Here is a 23664-nt window from a genome sequence, read left to right as displayed (position 1 = left end):
CAGAGTGGGAGGGGAAAAAAACCTTTAAATCTTTTTTTTGTTTTTGTTTTTGTAGTTTATCTGAGAAGGGACTAGTATCCAGAATATATAAAGAAATTGTGTAACTCAACAATAAAAAGGCAAATAACCCAAATTCCAAGTGGGCAAGGGATCTGATGGCTATTTTTCAGAAGGACACTCACCGGTGGCCAGTCAGCATCAGAAGCTGATGAGGGAAATTCGCGGTTCTTGACTGTGCAGTGAGATGCCGCTGACACCCGCTAGCAGGCGTGAATAGTGAAGACAGACCCCCACCCTTCAACATAACACCGAAGCGTGACGATGGAGAGGAAATTGGGATGTGCCTGCCTTGCTGTGGGTGTAAAGAGAGGCAGCCACTTTGGGAGACAGCTTAGAGGTTCTCGAAATGTGAACTAGGGCATTATTGGCTGCCCTCGCAATTCCGCTGCTGGTGCATCCCCAAGGGAACTTAAAACTCTGTCCGGAGGGACACCTGGACGGGAACCGTTACAGCCGCAGTAGTCATGATGGGAAGAAAGTGGAAACAGCCCGGAGTCCATCATTGACAGGGGTAACAGAATGTCCGTCCAGGGGAATATTACTGAAAAACAAGTGAGCCTTGATGGTATGCTCAGTGGGAGAGGGCGGACCCGAAGGGCCACACAGCGTGTGAGTGTGTTACACGCGGGGCTGCGGTGGGCAGAGGGCTAGGCATGGCAAGTCCCCCAGGAGCCGGTGCGAGCCGGTGGGGGGTGACGGCTGATGGCACAGCACATCCTCCGGGGGGACCAGGGGTCCGGACTGAGACGCAGGGGACAGCTGGTGTGCTGGCACCGAGCACGAGGTTCGCAGTGTGGAGGAGGTAACTTAAGGATGACGGACTGTCAGCCCGGCATCGGGAGAGAGAACGGAGCGGCTGCTTCATTTCCCCGAGCTGGCTGCATCTCCCGGAGGGAGGGACCGTCTTTCCCGGAACCCAGGTCCTGCGCTCCTTGCATGTGCCGAGACTTTGTCTCTTGCGTTTCCGGAAGCACCTAGAAGGTGATCCTGGGGATTCTTACGGCCCTCGTTTTGGACGTAACTGCCGTGAGCGTGAGAAGTGTCGTGTTTCCCGCCGCGCTGCAGCCATGACTGTTGCCCGCTGTGGGCCCCGGGCCTGCGGGAAGCCTCCATCTGCGCGGCCCCCTGGCCCCGCTCCGTGCTCCAGAGCTCGCCACAGATGCTCCCACGGCAGCGAGGGGCGTCGCTGGGCCCTCCTCAGAAGGTGCAGGGGTGCCCTCCGCCCGCCGCCTGGCCCGCGGAGAGGGGCGGCCGCTGGCGGGGGCTGGCTTGGCAGGTGCGGGACAGCGCTCGGGACGGGCTCTGTTCTGGTGGGTTCCCCTCGGGACGGGTGGCTGCGCTTTCCCGGGAAGCAGGCTGTGACATGGCCCATGTGCCCCTAGCGCTGGCTGGTCTGTGCTGGGGCTGTGCTGTGGTGGTGCACGGGGCTCCTGCTGACGGAGCTGGCCCGTGCTCTTCGCGGCGGCTGGCCCAGCCTTGCAGTGAGGGACCTGTGATGGGCCACCACGGCCCCACCTCCGCCGCCGTGGCCGCTTTTCCCAGGAGCTGTGTGGGCCCTGCGGTGCTGGCGGCAGCCGGGGGTGGGACCCCCGGCTGGGCCGTCTGCCTGCCGCGGACCGTCTCTGGCAGGCACGGGTCAGAACAGTCACTTCGGGTCCACCCCACAAGCCCATCCCCTTGTCCTTCTCCCAGACCTGCCTGTCCCGGCTTGGAACTGCCGACCCTTCTCCTTCCGGGCGTCTGCCCAGCCGGGGCTCCGTCCTCGCTCGGTGCTCTGTGGGTCCTCTCCAGACCGGGCGGGTCTCAAGGCTGCCGCCTGCAGCCTGGGCTGGGGCCCTCCTCTGAGGACGTCCGGAGCCCGTTCCTCACAGCGCGCCTCTCCGTGCGCGCACACGGCACGGGCTCAGTCTTCCCCAGGTCTCGAGCTGGAACGGTGCGGGGAACCGCACGAGCAGACACGGGGACGTCCGGGGCGTGAGGGCGGAAAGCAGCTGAGCCTTCCCAGAGCGCGCGCGGTTCCGGGGGTCCGGCCTCCTGGGGGATGCGTCTGCTGCCCGCGGCCAGCACGCGCGGGGAGGCGGGGAGAGCCCGCGGCGGGAACCACCCCTCCTGGCTGGCCTGGCTGATCAGCTGTCCTCGCCACCAGCTGGCACTCGATACTGGGGGGTACACTGCCATTTATCTTAAAACGAGCCATTTTGGGTGACCCAAACTGAAGGTAACGAGGCTGCTTTGTCAAAGGCTGAGCAGAGGAGGGACGTGTGTCTGACCTCAGGCTGCAGTGCCTCAAGAAGGAGCCAGGCCCCGTGTGGACTGTGGCCCGCAGCCCAGGTCTGCCCCGAGGGTCTCACCCTGCCCCTGTGGCCTGAAGCCTGATGGGCCTGGGGCTCCCAGGGGACCCCAGCAGCCTCTCAGGGGCCTTCCCGCCTGTGTGTCCCAGAGCCTGAGTGAACGCCGCGCAAATCAGACCCGATGGCCGTGGGCCGATGAGCGTGACCTGGTGAATCCCACAGAGGCGTCTGTCGGCTGCCGGCACAAGGGCAGCATTGAGGTGGCAGGGCTCTGGTCACGAGGGACATTCGTACACTTAGCGTGACTGAAAGGGGAAGCACAGTGACATCTGCTGAGCAGGTTAGGGTCAGGGTCAGGCTGTGCTCCTGTAAGAGGGCGCACGGGGCCGCGACTGCATCCAGCAGCCCAGAGTGTGAGTGTGTGGAGAGGGGAGGGGGAGGGAGAGGGAGGAAGGGGGAGGGAGGGGGAGGGCGGAAGGAATGGGGGAGCTGAGCAGGGAGGGAGGGGAAGGGGAGGAGTGGGGGGGCTAGGAGGGAGGAGAGGAAGGGGCCGGGAGAGCTTGGGCGGAAGGTGCCAGCGTGTCAGCGGCAGAGGGCTGGTCCGGCCCACGGAGCAGAGCAGGCTCTCAGGCCCCCAGCACTGCGGATGTTGGGCGGGTCCTACAAGGACCGGAACAACCCAGGGGGTTCTCCGCAGGTGGCGTCTGGACTGGGGGTGCTCCAGCCTTAGGAAAGTACTGGAAAGTGAACCCTAGCCTTGCCGGGTAGCGGTTCAGGGCTGATGACATCTGCCTGCCCCCAGGCCCCGGTGAGCACTAGCTGCTCTGGGGGGTCTCGTCTGCACAAGAGCCAGCAAGGCCACCGGGAAGGAGGGAGAGAGAGAAGAACCCGCTTCCCGGGAAAGCGCAGCCACCCGTCCCGAGCGGAACTAACCCATAGTCTGCATGTGGGTTTGCCTTTCCCGCCTGCGGTGCCTTAGCCAAACCCCATCCGGGCACGCGGAGCGACCTCACGGGATGGGCCACTCAGGCCGAGGGCCCCCTCTGCCGCCAGTCCCACCACAGACAGACAGCCGGTCAGACAGGGTGGCAAGAGGGACTCTCGCAGACGCAGCTGAGGCACAGGGCGGGCGCCATCCTCCAGGAGCTGGTGGACCCTCGAAGCCAGCGGCCACCGCATGGGGGTGTCCCCACCCGGCAGAAGAGATGCTTCTGGAACCAAGCGGGGCAGGGGTGCGCCCGCTCCCGCAGTCCCGCTGGGCTCTCCGAGATTTGTGCTTCTCAACCTGCAACTCGGGGGGACGCCCGGCGAGGGGGACGTGGGTCTCACAGTGGCTGTGGCTGCCCGGTCTGCCTGTGGGCCAGCAGGAAAGGGAGCGATCGTACTGGGGAGGGAAAGGACCCTGACGGTCGTGAGGGCTGCGACGGGCAGAGGACGGACGGAGTACCTGCGGCCCCGGGGGGGGGTCCTCTGGGCCTCTCTCGGTGACACCATGCCTCGTGCAGCCATAATGGACACGCACAGTGACCGAAGCTTCATGAGAGCACGGTGAGCAGGGGCTCGGACCCCCCAGGAGCAAGGGTGGGCCGTCCTGTCCTCTCGCTTGCAGGAGTCTCCATGCTCCATTCTGGTCCCTGTCCTCCCAGAGTCCAAAGAGCTGATTCCTGTCGTTCTGCAAGGCGGGTGCACTTGTGGGCTTGAGACGCTCTGGAGCACAGCTGTGTCTGAGCCCGTGGAGGCCCCACGGCCCCGGGCAGGGTGGCTGCCCCGGGCTCTTGCAGCCATTTCCAAATCCGAGAGGCTAGCGGCTGGGGCAGGCGGTCATCAAGTCCCCTCCTGCTCTCCTGAGTCCCATTCACCGTCCCTCTTTGTGGATGACACTCCCTTGGGAGAGGCGTTTCTGTCACAGTCAGCCCTGGTGAAGGAGGCTGTGGGAGCCGCTGTGGCGTGGACACCGGTGTGCAGGGTCCCGGCTCTCACCCTTCTCTTTGCGCCTCAAGCGTCATGTATCCCGTCACATTTTAAGAAACAGAATAGCCTTTGGTTACTTTCCTTGGGAAACATACACTTAGTGTTTCCTGAGACAATATGCCATAAACTCCATGTTTTATAGAAGAAATTCTTACCAAGAATGAGAAATGGCCACAGCGGAGAGCTGCCATCGGGCTGGGGCAGGCGGGCGTCGGCTGGCCTGGAGAATGATCTGGGTGGACACACGGGATCCTCAGGTTTGAGGAGGTCACTGGGGACCGACGGCTCGTTTCCGAGGCCAGCGGCCGTTCTCTGGCAGGAGTGAGCGTGTGCGTTGGGCACCAGCGGAGCGTCCCTTCCGGGGCACACCGAGACCAGTGCACGGTCCCTGCCAGCAAACATCCAGGCTCCCCGACTCAGACCACGCGGGACACATTACTCTCTGATGCATTTGTGACCTGTTTGAACCTTCCTTACGCTCAGGCCTGCTGTCTTCCTTCCTGGTAACGGTGGCCCCCACTCTCGTCTCTGTTGGGGGTAACTTTCTGCAAGACTCCCCAGCCCCGACCTGAGGCACGGACTGTGTCAGCGCTGCCCTGGGGGGGTCTGCAGACCTGACGTCTGCTGTGCCCTCCTGGGATCGGGCCCTCCCTGCGGTTCGTGGGAAGTGCGGGCAGAGCGAACACCATGTCGGAAGCACCCTCCCCGCCGCCCTCCCGCCCAAGGGCAGGTGTGGTAGGATTTCAGGCCCCGGTGCGTGAGAGGAACGCTTTCAAACAAGCAGTGTCGTCTGCAGTCCCAGCTAGCCCGCGGGCCCTGGGCCCAGCCCACTGGCCGTTCTGCTCCACGCCTGGAGGGGCAGTGGAATGTGCAGCCCCTGGAGAGAGAGAGAGATGGAATGCCCGGATGGACCTGAGCTGCCGAGCCCGCGCAGAGCCCTGCAGGCCCGAGGCCGGACGCAGCCCGCGATGGGCCCACGTTTCACATGCTAGTGAAAATGTGGGTGCGGGGCTCAGAACGTCTTCAGTATTTGCAGTACTTTAATCTTCCAAAACACTGGCACCCTCTGAGTCCGCGGAGTCCAGCAGCGGCTCCAGAGGCCGGGGCTCACCGTCGTCCCCACCCTCGCCAGTCAGGTTGTTGGTTGGTGTGAGAGCCATTAGGGCAGCTCTTCACCCCGCTGAGCTCGCTGATGCACGTAATCGTAGGAGGACGGAGGTCGTAGAGTGGACGTGTGGTTTCGTTGCAGTGGGCAGGCCCTCTGGGAACTCTCCCTACGCCCCCCGAGGCACTCAGAGACCAGCCCTCCAGAGCCCTGCCCCATGAGAGACGCCCAGCAGGCCAGGACAGCACAACTCTACTCCATGGTTTTATTCACGTAACGGAAACATTCACTTATCAGATATCACTGACGGGCAATATACAGAATGTGGAGGCAAATTAACAGGTAAATTAATACTTTGAGGTTTTGGATTTTTTTTACAAATATTACAAATGTACATCCAGTATTGCCTTTCATTCATGCTTTTTATGTACATACCTTTGCTTAAGAATTACTATATATTAAGTTCATTTGCTTAAAAAATGCTGAAAATTAGCTGAAAACTAACTGGGCACTGCTGGGAAGGTGTGTTTTTTGTTTGTTTTTTATGGACGCGTGTACTGCAGAGCAGTAGAAACCCAATGCCGGCGTGAAACGAGGCCGTGGAGTCCCGGTCATTGTATCTGTGTCACCCCTGCGCGTCTGAGCGTGCAGCGACGGGCGACGGGCTAGGAAAACAAGGCGTTTCTTTCTTCGGGGCTGATGCGGGCCGCGGTCCCCTGCGGGAATGCTGTTATTCTAGCTTCCTGGAGACCTGGCCGTCAGTGTCCCTGTGGGGGAGCTCAGACTCAGGGACGTGTTCCAGGAGTCCAGAAAAGGACTCCGCGAAGTCCCCCTGGGCTGAAGTCCCAGGAACCCGCGAGGCCAACGCGGCTGCGCTCAGCGGTACCCCGGCCCGAGACTGATTCTCGGCTACGCCGGGGAATCAAGAGTGTCGGGTGGGGAGGAACAGGCACTGAAACGGGGGAGAGGGAAGGGAGGGAGGAAGAGGAGGATGAGGGAGAACACCAGAGGCAGCCCTGTTGGGAGGTAAGCCGTGGTGGTGATGGGTCGCGTGTCTCCTCGCTCCAGGGACTGGGAAGTGCTCCTCTTCTCTGGGCCACCTCTCCGACACCCTGCGTGGTTTGCATCTGTCTCTGCTTCTACACCCCCCACCCTCTCGCAATCATTTATCTGATTCAGAATTTGTGGGAGACGTTGGACAGGAATGAGCAAGGTCCCCGCGTGGCCAGCACAGCCCTTTGAGCAGGACCACGGACAGCGGCAAGCTTGCCCCAGCTCTGGCCTGGGAGGCCCCCAGTGCAACCCCAGACAGGCAGGTCTGTCCCCGCCCAGTGCCGCCGGATGGTGGTACTGCCTTTTCCGAAACGCAGAGCTTTAAGTCTTTCCTTCTGCCTGTGAGCTCCACAAGAGCCTGAAGCTGGGGCAGCCTTTCCAAGCAGTGGCCCTTGGAGCCCGGCTGGGTCATGGCTCCGCAGGGCCCCACCAGGAGAGGTGGTGGGCCAGCCGGAGCAGGGACACTGGTTTGCTGAGGGCCAGCTGATACTCCTGTCGACAGAGGCCGTAGTCCTCACTTCCCTTTGGTCTTTGTTAGGAAGGAGCATTTGTTGTGTTTCGGGTTAGATGATTCCATTAGAATGGCTTCTCAAAAAACAGTCGTAGACGTTTCCCTAAATTAAAAATGTCTAAGTTTCAAATATCCTTTTAAATTTTTTAAAACAAGAGACTATAGACAAATCTTGAAATTTATAATCTAAAAATAGCATTTCATCAAAATACTCTATTCTATTCTGGGCATCGATATACCATGTATTTACTGTTTATGGCTCTCCAGACGTGGTAAACACTACAGCAAAAAAAATCCTCAAAACAACCGTTTCACTGTACTGATAAGAACGGCTTCCAGTGAAAAGGAAACTATATGAGAAACGACGTGGGAAGAACTCAACCTGACGTTTCAGAGGAGCAGCAGGCTCACGAGATCAGTGGTGATGTGGGGGTATATACAGACTTAAAGAGACCCACAGGAGGCACAGGAGTTAGAGACCTGCAGATCCTCTCGTGGGCGGAAACCCAAACCAAAGAGACCCTCGATCCAGTCCCTGCGGTGAGACCTCGCGCGAGACGGGCAGGCAGAGCTGCGTGGCCGGCGGCTTGTCCCTTGGGCTGCGGAAGGACGCTGACTGTGTGGCCGGGGCCGGGAGGGCAGCCTCGGTGGTGATCTCCCCGCTGGGAGTGCGTGCCTCGAGCCGGACGCCAGCGGAGCCGGCCTGATCAGGACTTGAGTAGTGGGGCTGGGTAGACACGGAGACGTGGCACAGGACGTGGGAAATGAAGGACTCGGAGCCACCAGGTGTGAGGCAGCTCAGACGGGCAGCGCGGCGGTCAGGACGGCCTAGACACCAGCAGGCTCCTGCCTCTGCCCTGTGGGTCTTGCCTTCGCTGCCTTAGGGTGCCAGGAGGTCGCCCCAAGGTCACAGGCCCAAGCTTTGCTGTCCTGGGAAGCCTCCGGCGCCGAGGTGTCTGTGGGCACCTCTCAGGACTCTGACCGCCCCTGGACATGCAGGGTTGTTGGCCTGGCCGCCAGCCGCGCTGGGTGTTCCTTTGGGCTGCGAAGCAGAGTGAGACCCTCAGGCTCCCCGACGGCCTCGTCTCTGGGCTGGCGCCCCCCGTCCCTCCAGCCACAGCACGTGTCCCAGTGGAGCCCTGCGACCTGGCCTCTTGTGGGTGACCCGGCCCCGCAGTCCTGCCTTCCTCGCCCCTTGTGCCTCTCCGTCCTCGCTCCCGGGCACGTGGCCCCCGGCCAAGCTCAGCCTCTCGACGGCGCTTCCCGCTGGCTTGGGAACGCCTCTGTCCTGACACAGCTGCTGCGCGGGGCCTTCCCCTCTCCTCCCGGGTGTCCCTACCGACCTAATAGACAAGTCCCCACGCTGGCGCCGGTGGCTGTGGCTTTCCCCGGAAGGAGATAGTTCGGTGGAGTGTAGGTTTTTCTGGAGGGCCAGAGCCTTGGACGGGGCGAGCGGTGACCGAGCAGCCACGGCTGAGGCATCAGGCGTGTCAGGTGTCGGGCAGGTGATACTGTCCGCGCCCCTGGGGTCGGGTCGTCTGGGTGGTCCCCGCGGTGCTGTGGGTGGATGGGCCCATCTGCCCCTGCCCTGCACGGTGCCGCTAGGCCGTCTCCTCGCTCTGGAAGGGGCATGGTTTGGAGCGCAGGGGTAGAAGCGAGGGCTCAGAACGGGAGCCGTCGAAGGTCCCGGCGGGAGTCGTCCGTGCGTCTGTACTTTCCGGGGCTCCAGAGAAGGCCGAGGCCGAGTCTCAGCCAGCAGGTTCATCTACGTTTCATCCCGGTGACATGTCCGACGGCCAGAAGCTAACGTAAACCGGCCACGTGATTCCAGCTTTCGTCCCAAACTAAAGATTAATATGCATCATCTGTTTGCACAAACATTTTCCCATCTTTCATAACTTTGTGGAAACTGTGCTGCGTGCCCATTTTCTCTCCCAAGAGAAGGCGAGTGAGACGTCTGAGCCGTGTGAAGGCCCGGAGGAGCTGGTCCCCGCAGCGGCACCCCTGCTTGTCCGCAGCGCATGTCTGCGACTCCTGTGGCCTCCTGCTGGCCTCCTTGTCGCATCCGCGATCTCGACGTGACAGGCGGCACACTGCTCCGCTCCTGTGTCTGGGGCCGAGGGGCGGTCCTGCCCTCTGGTCAGGGTGTGCCCGCAGGGCTGGCTGGCTAGAAGCCCCTCTGGGAAGCCCCTGCCCCAGGACGGGACTATCTGGAGCCAGGCTGTGTGGCCTAGTGAGTTTCAGGTGTGGCTCTTCTGTGGGGGAAATGACAGGCCTGTCAGTCACATGACAGATGTCAGAGATGAGTTCGTGGTGGTCCACGTGGACAGTTCGAGTACCCGGACGGACCAACAGCGTGGGAGAGGATTCCTGTCTCTGGCATGCTTGGCGCCCCCAGTGCTCCTAGAGAGGGTGTCGTGGTCGGGGTGTCCGATGCCTGCTTGGAAGGGGACAGGATCCTGCCTCTTGCGGCTCAGCAGCTGCTGTGGTGTGTTTCGGCCCTGCCAGGCGGTCATCAGGGAGCCCGAAGCGTGGAGAGCTCGCAGCTGCTCGAGCCCCGGGAAGGGCTGCTGTGGACACTCCTTGGGCTCGCTCTCTGATGCACACTCGAGCTGTCGGAGTGTGGTCTGCGACGTGGTTCCCTTGTTACCTGCTGAGGGGTGTGGGTGGTCACTAACCCGGACGCGGCTGCCACAAACATGGTCAGTGACCGTGGACATCGGCCGTGGAGCCCATGCTGGGCCCAGGACGGGTGTGGTGTCTGCAGGGTCTGCGGCGCTCGGTCCTGGAGCCCAGGTCCCGCCTGCGTCTCAGCTCACTGGGCGCTGCTGAAGAGTCTTCGTTTCTCTGGTCTGAGTTTAGGGTTTTTCAATACTGTGCGTCTCAAATCCGCTTTGAAGGGAGGTGGGGTAAACACTTATGTGAACGATGAGGATGGTAGAGCGTCCTGTTGGCTTCTTTGGGGAGAGCCCATGGCTTTTCTCTTCACTGTGGCTTATCCTGAAGTGTCCTGCCAGCTTGTGCTGCTGAGAACCAGGCGCGGTGCTGGGGGTGCGGGGCAGGTGGGGGGCAGACATGGCACGGGGGGCGTGGGGAGGAGGGGACCAGACAGGGTGCTGGGGGTGTGGGGCAGGGAGACAGACGGGGGCAGATGTGGGGCTTGGGGCACGGGGTCGGGGGGGCAGAGAAGACACTGGAGGTGCTGGGGTGGAGAGGGGGTGTGGGGAGCGGCACCCCAGGCACCGCGGGACCGGCTGCACCTAAGACCCTTCAGCCTGAACGGAAACTTTCCCGTGGACACACCAGGAGGAGAGGTTGGGCCGTGCCCGGGGCCTTCAGGTCTGGGGAGTGTGGGTCCTGGCAGCGTGGGAGCGGCCACGCGAGAAGCAGCTCCTACTTCGAGTCTAGTTGCCCATGGAGCGCTGACCACGCGCGTGCTTCTGGAGCACCGAGGGCGAGAGCGCAGGGGGCTGGTGAGCACGGCCTGCCGCCCCCGCCGCGCGCGCTCTGCTCTGGGAGCGCGGTGTCCGGGGCTCAGAGAGTCAGTTGGAACTGGTCCTGCTCGGGCGGCTTCCTCACCCAGGTGCCCAGCCCGGCCTTCTGGAATGCCTTGAACAGCTGCTGTTTGACCGACTGGTAGGTGCACGCCCCCCGCTTGGCCTCACAGTACATGGACGGCGTGTCCCCGTGGCTCGGAATCCGCGTGCTCAGCTGGGGGCGGGAACGAGACAGCGGGTGAGCCCACCAGACAAGTGCCGGGCCTTCCGTGCGCGACACGGCTCCCAGCCGCCTGCCCTCGGCGCCTGCCGTGAAACGGAGAAGCCGCACGGCGGAGGGGAACAGCGTGTGGTGTGCCCCAAAGGAGCTTCCTTAACTGCGCACAGCGACCGCCCTGGGCGCACAGGCGGGCCGGCTCGTGGTGGTCCCTTCCCAGCATGCGCGCGTCGGGCCGTCGCGTTACCCACCCTGAGTCTGTCCAGCGTGAGTCACGTGTCCGTCTGACCCCAGTAAAGGGGTGACTGCTCCAGTGGGTGCGTGCCCTCTGGCGGCCCTGACGCGCCACGGACACACCCGGGCTGCTCGGCAGGGATGTGAGGAGCGGCAGGCGACAGACGTGTGACTTGCCTGCTGTTGAACGGGTATACCGTGTGGTTTTCTTTTGCGAGAGGGTCTGGGACTGCTGTTGGGGTGGGGTCGGGGGTCGGGGGGGGTCTGTGGGCACGAAAGCAGCATCGTGCAGGCGGGAGATGGGGGCGTTCGAGTTCTCCTGCCAACCAGTTAGGAAACCGGTGGAACGGGCCGTCTCTGTCGGGTTTCTGGGCCAGGACCAGGCCGGGCTCTGAGGCCCGTGTAGGCAGGGACCCCCGTGGAGAGGCCAGCGGTGCGGGGAGCAGGGCCAGGAGGCCTGGATTCCCCCGCGGGTTTGGCCCATGTCCTGGAACAGGTGCAAGGGGTCCTTTTGTTTAGGAAGACAGAATCAGTGGTGTTCCCTGACACGGGTCCCTGCAGCGTGCGGGCGAGGGAAGTGTGGACGGTGCCCGGAGTGGGCGGGCAGGCAGCCGAGGCCCTGTGCTCAGGACAGAGCCGGGTCCCGTTGGTGGCTCGTGGCAGGCACAGAGGTCGTGCAGGTGAAGGGCCACACGCACAACGTCCAGGGTCCCCTGAACTGCAAGCAATGCTTATCTTAAGGGTGGGTGTGTCTGTCCCGCGCTGCGGGTTGACAGATGCGCCCCACACCCCTGTTTCTGTTGGGAGCTGTTGCTGGATAAAGACGGGACAGCGGCGCGCGGACGGGACAGCGGCACGGCTGCTTCTTGGGTTTATGTGTTCCTGACGCCTGTTCATGTCTGTCTGGTTCTGCTACAGTCTGCTGTGCTTTGGAAACGTGGACATCTAGATCTCAGCTTAAACTCTGGAAATGTAGTAACTGTCCCCGTTTATCGAGGAGGAAGCTCAGGACCGTCGTAGAAACGCACGGCCTTTGGGGTCAGGAGAAGAGTTGTGACCTGCGGCTTGGCATTTGCTCTTGTCATTTGGGGGAAACCACTCACCTTCCTTATGTGTCAGCTGGGAGTCATACCACGTCAGGAGCTTTCTCTGAACTTCCCTTACGGTGCCCTACGTGCAGCCGCCCCTGCCCTATCTGCGAGGCGTCTAGGACCACAGCCGAGTCCGCGGCTGCTGGCCGGGAGCTCCCGGGGCAGCAGCTACATCGCAAGTCAGCAGGGCCCAGGGTGAGGGCAACCGCGGGAGTGGCTGGGGGCCGTGGGTGCCCCTCGCTCGGGCCAGTGTTGGCTTCCTGGGGGCCCCTCCCTGTGCCCGCCGGGAGCCGAGGGCGGCGGGGCCGGCCTCCCCCAGAGCGGAGCCCTACCTTTCCGTACAGCCTCGCCCAGCGCGCGGAGAACACGTGCTTGCAGAGCCGCGATGAGCCCCCGCAGCTCCTCCTCCCGGTGGTGCCGTCGATGACCTCCACGTCCGTGTGGCCCATCACCCAGTTCACGCTGAAGTGCGGAGACTTCCCCGGCTGGCGCACGGCGGCGTGGCTCACTCCTGCCGAGAGAGAAGCGGCAGCAGCAGGCGTCAGGATTCCGGCCCCGGCAGGGCCCCCCGCCACCGGCTGGTGGGAGACCACACCTGGCTGCTCGCTGCTGGGGGGCGCCCCCACCCCGCTGCCCATTTTCACACGAGCTTGTGGCTTCTGGAAGGTGTTCATGGTGCCAGACAGGCCCCGGGGGTTGTAATTTCGGCGAATGCGTGTGGAAAAGCCGAGGCGAGCAGGACAGAGAGTGGAGAGTGTGGGCTAAGAACCGAGCGATGTGATCAGCAGCGGCTGCCGGGGTTTTGACACCTTTTCCAAAACGCAAACACGAGGCCCTGCGTTCAAGGGTTATGGAGGATTTCAGGACGACAGCGGAGCTCTAAGTCGATAGTGGGTCTAAGTTTGGTCACTGGGACGGCACTGGACACTGGACGTCGCAGCCCCGGGAGTCCCAGGTTCCTAGTACAGATGAGAGAAGGGGACACTCGGCGTCCCTACTCTGGGGCAGTGGCGTCTGACCTCCACCTGGCCCTCGTCCCGCCCGTGGCCTGTGATGCCAGGTGTGCTGGGGGCCCTCACTGGCTTTCCACCGGGCCGTCCTGCAGCGGCTGCCCTGCCCGCTGTCCCAGCATGACTTTAGGGAAGGCATGTGAGGTGCGGGTGGGTGGGAGGAAAGGCCCCACCGCGCCGTCGAGCCCCAGACTTCCTGGTGCAGCTCTGTGCCCAGCCGCCGGGCAGAGGAGGGACGCGGGCTCTTGTTCTCCTCGGTGACGGTGATGCTGTGGGAGAGTTCACAGCCCTGGACCTCTCCCAGCACCGCTGCTCCTCCCACAACCCCCTCCCTGAGCCAGTGTGTCTAGATCACCCCTCCCCCTGCCCCCTCCTCCCCACGGAGACACCCCCACGCGCCCTTGGCAGGAGGGTGCCGAGAGTCCTCACCAGCGGCTCCCGTGTCGGGAGGGGGCGGCTTTAGTGCGTTGTGCCTGTGCCCCCGCTGGGCTGTGGGTGTCCCCGGGGGTACCGGGGTGCTCCAGAGGGCGTGGCTGGCCCTCGGGGGCCTGAGCAGATGTGAGGGAGCAGCCCCGTGTCCAGGGGCCGCACCCCAGGCCCTCGTGAGGGCAGCCGTCCCGTCAGCACCCAAGGGCAAAGCTACAGTAGACCCAGTGCCTCCCGCGGTGTCACCACCGGCCAGGGGCTTCCCGCTGTCCGCAGACCCACCGTCCGGCTCTGCCACCTGCTCCTGCCACAGCCTGACTCCCGACCGGAGTCACCCGGCGACCTTCTCCGGGTCGCGCACGGGCCGTGCAGGCGTCCTGGGCTGATTCCGGCCGGACAGCTTGTCCCCGTTCCTTGAAGCAGTTCCCTGCGGCGGCTGCCCATGCGGAGAGGTGGCCAGGGGCCAGTCTGGCACACGGGCCGTGAGACGGCCCTGCTGGGCAGAGGCGAGAGTGGCCAAGGTCAGGCGTGACGGGTCACCAAGAGAGGCGGGGCTCCAGAGCTGCGGGCGGCCGGGTCCTCCCTCCCGCCCTGCTCCGTCCCCTCTCAGTCCCTTCCTCCCACAGGGGAGGGTCTTCGAGGTCCACGTCCCACCTCCCTGGCCCCCTGCATGCTCTCTCTGCTGCGGAAAGTGCCCACTTTGCTGCGGCTCTCGGCACTTGGATGCCTGCTTGGAGAGGCGCGGCTGCCGCCCTGGCAGGATGTCCACCAGCGGGTTCCCCGGCTCCGCACGTGGACGCAGGCAGAGAGAAGAGGCACTGGCTGGCGGACAGCCCCCCGACCGTGGGCGGGCAGCTGCCACCCCCCCAGCCCCTGACCCACCTTCTCTGGAGCTCGGGTCCCAGATGGCCGGTGTGTGTTGAAGCAGAAAAGTGTGCACAGAGGGAAGTGGTTTATGCTGTAAATCACAGTATGAGAATTGTTGATTTCCGAGTGTCAGGGCCCTGTCAGTGACCAGGTGCGACGTGAAATGAGATTTTCGGTCCAGCAACGATCTTCATGTCACTGAGCCTCGGTGACCGGTGGGAAAGGTGGGGTGCGAGCCACGCTGACTCGGGAACCAGAAGCGGCCCCCACCCTGCCTTGGCGCCCGGTTTGCTGCTCCGCGCCCCTGTTCCTTCCTGGGCTCTCAGTAGCAACACGGCGTTTTGTGGGAGGCCTGCCTTTGTCACAGGAAGGGATGAGGACCAGCGCCCGTGTGTGCTGCGTCCCCCCCGTCGTGGGGATCACGGCGCCCCACTTAGATTGCATGGCCCTCTCCCAGGTTCGTTATGAGTGGGCGGCCCGCTCCCCTCCTGCTGTCCTGGGTGTGCAGGAAGCCGCCCATCGTTGGGGTTGGGGTCCCTCCTGTGTGGAGCACAGTTGGCGTCATGTGTGTGCAGTCGAGTGTGTACGTCTGTGGGATTACTGTTTGTCCTTGGGGCTCCAGGGTTAAAGGGTCCCCCCTTAGTCTTTTCCTTGGGTGGACAGTTCCCAAAGCAGCCGCAGGAACAACGGCACAACGGCTTTCCTCCTCCCTCCTCCCTTGCTCTCTCTCTGCTTCTGGCCCTGAATTGAGTCTAGTGAGGCCGCGCCTTTGTGTTTACAAAATCACGCGGGCGGCGATGAGTGGCTGCCGCATTCACACGCAGGGTCGCTGACCTGACCGTGCAGAGTAGTCAGCACACAAGGCAAGGAGGTCATCTTGCAGGATGTCCCCGTCAGCCTAACCCCGCAGGCCAGACGGTGCGGGCGGCCGGCGCGGGCTCGGTCGCTGCGGTCACGGTGCTGAGCAAGGGGAGCGCCCTCATGATTCACATGCCCACGGGCCGGTCCCGCGGCCTGTTCTCGGAGGGAGAGACGGGCAGGCCTGGGCGCACGGGAGGCGGTGGGTGGCTCGCGCCGCTCCTGCTGCTCGTGTCCGTTTCCCCGCACCGCTCTGCCCCTGTCCCGCCCCGCACGGCCGGGGCGGCCTTCGGGGGTGTTGGAACGCTTCGCTGGGTTCCTTCCTGGCTGTCAGTCTGTCTTCTGCTCCCTCAGTTTGGCCTCGGGGAGACACTTGTTTCTGCGGAGCCGCACGCATGTGTCTGAGGAAGCTCGTTCGTCGTGTCCTGATTCGTAACTGAGATCCGCTGCGCAGGAGCAAGGCGGGCCCGGTGGCTGGGTGAGGGGCTTGTGCGTCTCCCGCTCCGGGTTGAGGGCAAGGTGCTTGGGACTCTGGGGACGCGTTGCCTTCTCCTCCCGGGAAGCCACCTCTGGCCTGCGTCGACGTCTCCTCCGTCGGCTGGGTGCTGTCCACGGAAGGGAGGCATCGATTCCCGGGATCGTCCTTCTGGAAGCAGACGTGGAAACCAAGCCTCGAGTTCAAGTTCAGGCGCACAGCCTACTTAGAGTCCGAGGCGTCACCTGCTGCCACCTGCTTTCCTCGTCCTGCTTGAGATGACAGCACGCCGGCACGTTACACAGACCCACGCAGAAACGCAGCGTTACCTTCTCGCCCCGGGTCCGCAGCCTGGGATACCTCCAGGGGCCGACCGGAAATCTCCGTCCAGAGGAAGATGGGAGCACGGCACAGTCCGCCCTGTCCTCGTCCCGGTTCAGGGAAGGGCTGCACGTTCTGAACGCTGAAAGCACAGGCCTGCGTCTGCTGTGCCCCAGGAGGGGAGGAAGGTCGTCTTAAGAAATAAACCCTGGGAAGACTCAGCCCTGTGTGCCAGTGACCTTGGTTCAAGGTCACGGGGTCTGTTGGCGGCACAGACATTGGACTCCTTGTAATTCTCACCGCGGAGCACCTGAGCCCGAGTCTGCAAACCTGCACCTTGACATCTAGGAACGGAACGTGTCACCGTCACGCCAGCCGGCGTGGGTCCTGGGACGCCTGCCCTCACTGGGTGGTGACGGAGGCCCAGGGTCGCACTTTTCGGTGTGGTTCCCGCTCGTGTGGACGTTGTGCTGTGACACGGGAGCCCGGTGTTCGTCTCCCAGGGCTGCCGCAGTGGAGCGTGAACACAGTCGCCGGTTTACAGAAAGTCACAGAGACGACTCCCTGCTCGCTCTGGAGGCCAGCAGGTGTGGGCGGGGCTGCGCCCTCCTCCGTCCTCCAGCTCCCAGCGCCCTGCCGGTCTGGCGTGGGGATGCGCCACTTCCGCCTCTGCCTGTTTTCACGTGGCTTCTGCGCCCCCGCGTCTGTCTGTCTGTCTCTCTCTTTCCCTCCATCAGCCTCTCTCTTCCGCAGATGCGTGTGGTGGGGTGTGGGACCCACAGGACATAGTTCAGGACACCCTCTTCATTTCAATATCCCTAACTTAATCACGTTGATAGGGACCCTTTTTCCAAATAGGGTAATTTGCACGTTTCAGGGATTAAGATTTGGTGTCTTGGGGCGGCCAGTCGTCTGCCTACACCAGCATTTTTGGTTGTGAATCTGGAGCTGGCCTCTGAAGCCCGCATGCCGACCTCTGGCACCACAGTTGGTGGGTGGGGGGTTCCCACTGGCCACAGCCGCATACGTGGACATCTCTTCTCGGCCCCTGGCTGGGGAGGGAGGCCTAGCATGGCTCCGTTTGGGGGACGGTATGGTTGGCCTCTGTCGGGGAAGGTCTCGGTTTGGAAAGTTGTTGACAAAACCCAGGATGGGATGAGAGAAAAGGTGTCCCTGAGAGGTGGTGTGGCCAGGCCAGGACCAGACCCATGGCCGCTCTAACTTAGTGATACTGTAGTACTTATTCCCACCATCTTGGAAGGAAGCCCGATCTCCCCAAACCCCTTCCCCATCGGACCCATCACCGATAAGATCTGTGCAGCCCGTCTGCGCACCGCAGCCTGTGCGGCCATTCATCCTCTCTGCAGCGTTCTGGACGCGGCTGGTATCTCAGAGCGGACGTGTGGGAGACCAAGGTCTCCACCAGCACTGACGCACGTACTCTGCTGTCCTGACACACAAGAGTGTCTCCGTGAAGATCGTCCGATGTTTGATTTAGTGGCTTAGTGATTGACACGATTGTGTGAATACGGTGAACCTGAAGTAGGTTTTTCTTAACTTCGATGAGTTAATGCGCCTGCTGACTAGGGCTGTCATTGCCTTCCCCACTGTGCCATTACTGCCACGGTTGCCACCACGGCCACCGCCACCACCACGACTGTCAGGACTACTCCCACCCGCGGAGCTTCTGTGCCAGACTGTGGCCACATTCGCACGGCTCCCGTCACCGCGAGTCCCACCGCCACCACGACTGGCAGGACTGCCGTGACTGAGAGCAGCAGGAGTGAATCTGCTATTTGTCTGTGACAGGGAGTTTCATAACGGCTTCTTTAGCTGTGAAAATAGGCCTCGTTTTGCAAAAACCCGCATGCACCTCTTTTTAAAAAGCAGTGTCTAAGACATTGTAACATTTCTTTAGATTGCTGGTGGGCCGAAAGTATTTAAAATTTAATTCAGTTTCTCCAAATTAAGGCTACATAGGACATTCAGGAACATGATTTTTATAGGGAGTGAGGCAAGTCTGTATCTCAGGGCAACACTACATTCGATGTTGAGAAATGGACAATTAAATGCCGAGTCGTATGGCGGCAGGTGGGTGTAAATGAGGCCGCTGTGTGTTTTGTATGTGCCAGACACCCCTTGTGTTGTCCCTCACACACACAGAGACACCACACGTGTACACACATCACATGTGCACACACATCGCACATGTACACACACATCACATGCATGCACAACACATGCACACACATCACACACAACACATACGTGCACATCACACATGTACACACACACCACACAATCACACATGTACACACACGCCCACACATTGCACACACTTTGCATACACATATCACGCACGTGTATATCGCATGCACACCACATGTGCACACACCACACACCTCACACATACATCGCATGCACACACTTTGCTCATGCATCACACATGTGCATGCACCACACACATGCACGCACACGTGCACACCACACATGCATCACACGCGTACAATCACATACATGCACACACAACACACGTGTGTACACAATCATACGTGTACACATGCAACACACATGTACACACGAACACACGCATGCTCACACATTGCACACACATCACACACACACATACACAGTTCTGCTGGAAGTGGAGCTAGGGCTGTTGTAACATGGACTTGGAGATTTGGAGTAACTAACTTAACTCGGCTATATTAATGTCATTTTATTCCTTTTCATTAGCACGAACATCATTATAATTGACAGTAATTTTGTAGCTATTGTCTTAATAGAGCCCATTTCAGGGTGGCTGTGTGGCATGTGCTGCAGTCTGGAGATGGTGAGTGAGGACGGGCTTAGCTCTTTCTGCCGTGAGATGCTTGTGGGGGTTCTGTGGGTTCCTGCAAGCTGGGGACACACTGTGGGGAAGACGGGGCTGAGGAAAAATTAGAATATTTCATTTTATAACCTGATAGTGAAATGGTTCTGGGTCCCTGTAAAGCTTGTTGTTACTTGGAAAGACGTGGGACAGGGGGACTTCGGCAGAATGTGTTCCTCACACATTAGTCACTCTGTCCATCTGGGGCTATGTTCCTTATGCCCCAAGAGCACAGTTAATCTCCTTTGATCTCCTTTGATCTCTATCTCCTTTGATGCGCGTCTGCTGGGCTTGCATTAGCTCTGCTTCTGTCTGCTTGGACTGTTGTCTTGCCCTCATTTTAATTGGTTAATTTTTATTTATTTTTTAAAAACGTTTATCTATTCATGATTTTAGAGAGAGTGTGTGCACGCGCACAAGAGGGGGAGGGGCGGGGAGGGAGAGGGAGTCCCCAGCAGGCTCTGCACCCAGCGTAGAGCCCAACACAGGGCTCGATCCCATGACCCTGGGATCACGACCTGAGCCGAAGGCAGAGGCTTCACCGACGGAGCTCCCCAGGTGCCCCGATTTCAGCTGTGTTGAATGTGCTACTAACCCTGTCCTCTGTGGGGCGCCTGCGTGGCTCTGTCGGTGAAGCCTCTGCCTTCGGCTCAGGTCGTGATCCCAGGTCCTGGGACTGAGACCCCCGTTGGGCTCCTTGCTCGGTGAGGGGCCTGCTTCTCCCTCTGCCTCGGCCACTCTCCCTGTTTTTGCGTGCGTGCGCTCTCTCTCTCTCTGTCAAATCAATAAAAATAAAAATAAAATCTTAAAAAAATAAACCTATTCTGTGTCACACAAATTGTTTTATTTTCCTCTGCAATTCCTATTTGGCTCCTTCCTTCTTTCTTTCCTTCTTTCTTTCACTTCTCTCCCTCCCCCTGCATTTTCTCTGTTGTTTTTTACATCTCTGTTTTCCTGGTGAGCATGGTTGTGGTAAGGTCTGTGTCCAGGAACGGTGCTCTCTGCCGTCATGAGTTTTCTCCGCCGTGTGCTGCTGGGGTTTGTTAACGTGGTCTCGTCGCAGCCTGTGCCTGCTCGGCTTTTGCTGAGGGCCGGGGCTGTGTTTCCAAAGCTTCCGTAGCATTATTTTGATCCAGCTCTTAGTAGGATCGTCTCCACGTGAATGTGGGAATGGAGACCGTTTCAGGCTGCTCTGAGAACCCTCAGGGCCTGCTTACGCAGGGTTCAGGCTGGGTCCTAACCTAGTCCCCGTGCGGCAGCCGCAGCCTGACTCTGTCCTGAAGCCCGGAGGCTCTCCCCATGTTCCGACCCCCTCCTGGCTCCCGTCCTGCTCCCTGTCCACGATGTCCTTCCCTCTTCCTGCAGGACTTGGCCCTGACACCACCGCCCCATAGGGTCTGGTCCCCTGGCTGACAGCCAAAGGTGGCGTGTAGTCTCTCCTGCGCTTTATTTTTCTACGAAGCGTTTTCGTTTTGTCTGTCTGTCGGCCTTCCCCACGGGGTTTCGACCATTTTGTTTGCGGCTCTCTTCCCGGTGCATGAGGGCCCCAGGCACGTCGTCAGCAATCCACACCCACGTTTGCTGAGTGATTAAATAAGTGTAGGGATTGTGTTGACCAACGCGGTGTTTGGATAAATGAAATGTATCGACAATGAAAGTATTTTCCCTAAATGGTAAAAATTTCAAGAGCAAATTGACTAAGGCTGGTGCTCAAATACTTTCGTGCAACAGTTGCTTAAAATCATGGTAGAAATTAAGTGTAACTTAACTAACATACAAGTATTTTTGAAAGAACTCTTTAGAAAACTAAAAAAGGTTTTTCTATCATTTTAAATTTATCATAAGCTATATGTCATCTAATTTGCATAGGGAAATCTGTCCTAATCTATGGAAATGTCTCATTAAATATTTCTTTCTTGAATCTAGCATTTTGATCTTCGTGCAGAGATATTAGGATTGTCTTTAGATTATTCCAGCAAGATTTATAATGATTTTTTTTCTACCAAAAATTCCTTCAAGGGCACAAGAGATTAATTTCGACTTCTAACAACTCCAAGACAAAAGAGCTGCTCAGATGTATTTTTAAGCTCATGTGTTTTATCCTAAACATTTATGAAAAATTTATAAGTTACTCTGTAATAAACCTGTGCTTATTTTATTTTTATTTTTTAAAAAAGATTTTATTTGTTTTTTGAGAGAGAGATAATGAGAAAGAACATGCGCAGGCGGTGAGGGCAGAGGGAGAGGGGGAAGCAGGCTCCCCGCTGAGCAGAGCGCCCGATGCGGGGCTCGATCCCAGGACCCTGAGATCATGACCTGAGCCGAAGGCAGAGGCTTAATGGACCGAGCCCCCCAGGCACCTCCGTGCTTATTTTAATATAAAAATCATGCTGCATTAGTTACCATCTGCATAAAAACAATCTTTGCTACCACCCCACTGGGTTGTTTTGCCGGATACTGTTAATGATCGTCATCCTCAGGAATTTCTCCTGAATTAAAGCGGCTTGGCTCTCCGCATTGGGCTCGGCAGTTCACTGTGACAGTACTTTGGAGACTGGAACTCACAGAAACGTGGGTGCGTGTGGCGACAGGCCTCCTCCTCCATCTCACCCACCACCACTGCTGGAGGAGAGGGGTCTCGAGTGTAGTCGGGGGTGGGGGGTGTCGGGCGGGGTTTGTGGACCGCTGCTGGCGGACATTTCGATGAACCGTTGCTCGAGACACATGGAGTCTGACGAGGCTCTGACCCCCCAATGGCCCATTCCTGCTCCTTCGGGAAGACGCGTGCCCGGGCGGAGGCAGCCGGTGCCCTGCTGGTCACCGTCCTGTACTTCCCATCACGCGCACGCAACCAGGGCCCGAGACAGCTCCGGGCCCGGACATCGATTCACCGGGTCCGGCTCTCAGATTTTGTGTTCGTCGCCGGACCTTGCCGTGGGCTGTGAAGTTGCGTCTTCGGTGCGGGCGGCCACTGTTGGACGGAGCGCCCGTGCACGCCACGCGCCGCCGGCGGGATCACAGAGCTTGCGCGTCCCCCCACATGTCTCCTTGTCCTGATGCGGAAACAGGAGACTTACCTTGAGGCCGGACGGGCAGACGAACCACCCCGCGCCCGGCACGACAGCCTCGAAGTCACTTTCTACTGCACGTAATGTTTTCCTCAAAAGACGAGTGTTCCGAGCCTACATTCTTACGAATTCTCAGCATCGCCTTGTCCTCGTCGCGTCGCATGTGGTATTGAATGTGCCGGGAAGGAACGGAGGCGAGTCCCTTTAGGGAAGCCGTGCTTGTCCGGTGACGTGGGGTGCTGAAGGGTCGGGGTGCGGCCGCCGCGGTGTGGTGTCCGTCCTCACGGTCTGTCCAGAAGGCTTCCAGACCCTCTGGCGGCCGTCAGTGCGCCCCGGCCCGTGTCCGTGGGGGACCCTTCTCAGCTCGGCTGCTTCCTGTGGCCCCGGAGCCGGCGGGGCCCCCGCTCGGTGGCGGGGCTCGTTCCCCGAGCACGCGGGCTGCACCTTCTCGGGCGGTTTTGCCAAATGGACCTCGAGGGAGTCTCCAGACAGATTTCACGGGCGTGTGTGAATGTGCTCTTCGTTACCGTCCTTACACGCGATCGCGCTGTCTCCCTTGTGTTGCGAAAGAGCCCGATGGTTTCCTTTCTGGATCTGCACGACTGCTGTCTGAGGGCCACTGAGGGCCCAGCAGTCGCCGCCGCCGAGAGCGTGCCGGGGGCGGGGGGGACGCTGCGGCTTCGGGTCATTTGCATCTCTCCAGCGACGAAAGCGGTGTTGTCAGTGTGGACTGAAGTGTCCAGTCAGGTGGTCCTGGCTGTAGGTAGGGCTGAGTGTCCCCTGAGGTGGGGGCGGGGGTTCACACGGGGGTCCAGGGCTTTGCTTTTAGCTGTGCCGCTCGACGACTTCAGGTGACCTGAATTCCTCTAGTGGAACTTTTTTTTTTTTTTTTAAATTCACTGCTTTTCACTTATAATTCAGAATTCCTGTTTTTATCTGTGTTCACATGTTCCCAGTTGAACACACGACTTCAAAACAGCTTTGCTGGAAGGGACGGCCAGGCAGGCGTGCGTGGTGCCCGGAGGCCGGGCGGCAGCAGCCCCTCGTGGGACAGGCGCCTCCTCCGAGCACACGGGGTCCCCGCGGGTTTGCTGTGGAGCCTGAAGGAGGTCTCCGAGGTCTCTGGGGGCCCGAGCTGGGGACATCTGATCCGCACGAACCGGCAGTGCTGGGACGGTGGGGTCCGCTCCAGACTTGCGCTGGCTGCCGAGCCGTAAGAAGGGAGTGTTCTTGGGGCGCCCGGGGGTCCGTCGGTGAAGCATGTGCCCTCGGCTCAGGTCATGATCTCAGGGTCCTGGGATCGAGCCCCGCGTCGGGCTCCCTGCTCGGAGGGGAGCCTGCTTCCTCCTCCCCCCCTCCCCCTGCTCGTCTTCTCTCTCACTGTCTCTCTCAAATAAAATCTTTTTAATAAGTAGTATTTTTTGCCATTTTGAGAAAAAAAAAAGAAAGAGAAATGGAAGAGGTTGAAACTGAGCCAAAGTAATATTTTATCAGAATTCCTAAAATGACCAACTGTTTAAAAGATAAATGTAATTGTATAGACTTAGAATTAGAGGCGAATGTTTGTGCCGCTCCTGACTCCTGACGGGCTGGTGAGAGTCCCAGGGCCGCGAGCGCCTCAGCTGGGGCGGCTCGCCTCTCCCTCGCCGTCCGGATGCCGCCGCCGCCCCTCCTCGGCAGGTGTAGTTCTGCGCGGGTAGTTCCCTGGGAGTGACGGTGCGGACACCCGGTCCGTGG

The 23664-nt window shown here is 60.2% G+C and overlaps 1 protein-coding gene across 1 annotated transcript in view; it reads right to left on the bottom strand.

The window, feature by feature from the left end:
- Positions 1 to 10525: 10525 nt before the first annotated feature.
- Positions 10526 to 23664, bottom strand: part of ADARB2 (adenosine deaminase RNA specific B2 (inactive)) — a gene marked incomplete at both ends in the record, with an annotated part of 364006 nt that continues 350867 nt past the window's right edge. The window contains 2 exons of the mRNA XM_080811616.1: positions 10526 to 10702; positions 12363 to 12541. Of these exons, the coding sequence (XP_080667742.1) occupies positions 10526 to 10702; positions 12363 to 12541 (356 nt within the window). The remainder of the gene's footprint in view (positions 10703 to 12362; positions 12542 to 23664) is intronic.

This window comes from Martes martes (genome assembly GCF_963455335.1).
Source record: "Martes martes genome assembly, chromosome: 8".
NCBI lineage: Eukaryota > Metazoa > Chordata > Mammalia > Carnivora > Mustelidae > Martes > Martes martes.
This window is presented reverse-complemented; position numbering and strand designations above follow the sequence as displayed.